General features: G+C 48.9%; 1 protein-coding gene across 1 annotated transcript in view; it reads left to right on the plus strand.

Annotated features, from left to right (window-relative positions):
* The window catches only part of LOC106813756 (protein FAM57A-like), a 9,149-nt gene that overhangs the window by 2,192 nt on the left and 4,826 nt on the right, over nucleotides 1-2,131 (plus strand). Inside the window, exon 2 of the mRNA XM_014817977.1 lies at nucleotides 904-990. Coding sequence (XP_014673463.1) covers nucleotides 904-990 — 87 coding nt within the window. The remainder of the gene's footprint in view (nucleotides 1-903; nucleotides 991-2,131) is intronic.

Genomic DNA, 2,131 nt, shown 5'->3' on the forward strand with positions numbered 1-2,131 from the left:
ATCAAATAGTGATCAGGGTACGTTCTGGTATACCGGACGTACCCTGGTACTATCTAATATGCGGTACCGTACCTCGCCTACTCCACTAACGAGTCTAGGTAGTCGCCTACGCCTACTCCCTAACCCTAACCCAAACCTGAACCCTAACCCTAATCCTAACCCTAATCCTAACCCTAATATCAAATAGTGACCAGGGTAAGTTCTGGTATACCGGACCGTACCCAGGGTACGTTCCGGCAGTATACCCTGGGGGACATAGACCCTATGAGCACTACTACTAGTGCTGAGAGGGTCTTTGTCCCCAGCAGGGTTCTCCAAGAGCACTTATAGCCTGCATGGCGGCCCGCCAGGCTATCGCCGAGCCTCGCCATCCTAAAATGCACCCGCCACTCTAAATATCATAGCCGCCATGCTAAATATCTTAGCTCCCGGACACCCCTAGCACGCAAACCGTCTTCGGCGATTTGCAACTAGGACCGTAAAGGCAGCACCCGCCATGCTGTAATGAAAAAGCTTGGAGAACCCTGCCCAGGGTACTGCCGGAACGTACCCTGGGTACGGTCCGGTATACCGGAACGTACTCTGGTACTATCTAATATTATGCCGGAGGACCGTACCTCGCCTACTTCACTAACGAGTCTAGGGAGTCGCCTACGCCTACTCCCTAACCCTAACCCTAACCCTAGCCCTAACCTCAACCCTAACCATATCAGATAGTTACCAGGGTACGTTCCGGTATACCGTACCGTACCCAGGGTACGTTCCGGCAGTACCCTGGGGTACATAGACCCTATCAGCACTACTAGTACTAGATACACTGCTAAACATAAGAAGAAAATTGAAAAACAATAACAGCAAATTTAAATTCTACCCGTTGGCTACTTTGTTTGTTGTCGCTTGCAGAGCCGTCTCCACCATTCAAGCCATCTTGTGTGTTACTAGTGGAGCTATCATTGTTGCCAACTGCCATGATGATGTCATGAATGACAGGTGAAAACTTAATTAGAACTTATAATGACTTTTAATCTGCAGCTAAACATTACGCATTTGTTCGAGCCTACAGTTCCTTACGTTTCAAGAATCAAACTCATGATTTGATGTATCCCGTGTTTATGTCAATGAAATAAAGTACAATTGCAGCTTCATCTATTTAAAGCAGTTCACATGGCCCCTGCCAATCATTGTGGACAGAGTGCTCGACCAAGCTGAGAGTGCCTGAGAGCGCCTGGCAGGTCTTGTTTCTTTAACTCTGTAGTGCAGATAGAATCACAGAACGTTTCCGACAATATCAGGGTTTCTTATACATAAGAGGCACAGTGGCGCACCGCTGTTGTCAAATTTAACATCGCCGTTGTGAAAATGTTCAGAGTTTCAGGGTGGCTGAAATGCAGTCTAAGACATTCAAAATATTCAGCTTTTGCTGGGGGCTCCCCCTCTCCCTCTCTCCCCCACATCTGCCTGCAGCATCCGCATGCGTGCCTACGGCACACCTTTGAATCCATCATGGGCGTTTTATTCCCAAACTGGCCATTACCTCCTTTATCTAATTTTCCCTCAGAAGAAACCCTAAATATCCTTTAGTTTTTAACATTTAGTTCCAGCAGATGGCGCTGCAATCGCTCTTTCTTTCAGCCCAGCGATTTAGTGAGAAGAGGCAAGATTCGTTCGAGGAATCTTGCGTTGTCTTTCTCTTGCTCTCGCGTTAACACAACGTCCCTACCCCCCTCTCGCATTAATACAACGTCCCTACCCCCCTCTTGCGTTAACACAACATCCCTAGGGGCGTAGGGACGTTGTGTTAACGTGAGAGGGGGGTAGGGACGTTGCATTAACGTGAGAGAGGGGGTCTTGCGTTAACACAACGTCACTACCTCCCTCTCACGTTAACACAACGTCCCTACCCCCCTCTCGCATTAACACAACGTCTCTACCCACCTCTCGCGTTAACACAACGTCCCTACCCCCCTCTCGCGTTAACACAACGTCCCTACCCACCTCTCTCACGTTAACACAACATCCCTACCCACCTCTCGCGTTAACACAACGTCCCTACCCCCCTCTCGCGTTAACACAACGTCCCTACCCACCTCTCGCATTAACACAACATCCCTACCCCCCTCTCTCACATTAA

Source organism: Priapulus caudatus, unplaced genomic scaffold (genome assembly GCF_000485595.1).
Source record: "Priapulus caudatus unplaced genomic scaffold, Priapulus_caudatus-5.0.1 Scaffold819, whole genome shotgun sequence".
Taxonomy (NCBI): domain Eukaryota; kingdom Metazoa; phylum Priapulida; class Priapulimorpha; order Priapulimorphida; family Priapulidae; genus Priapulus; species Priapulus caudatus.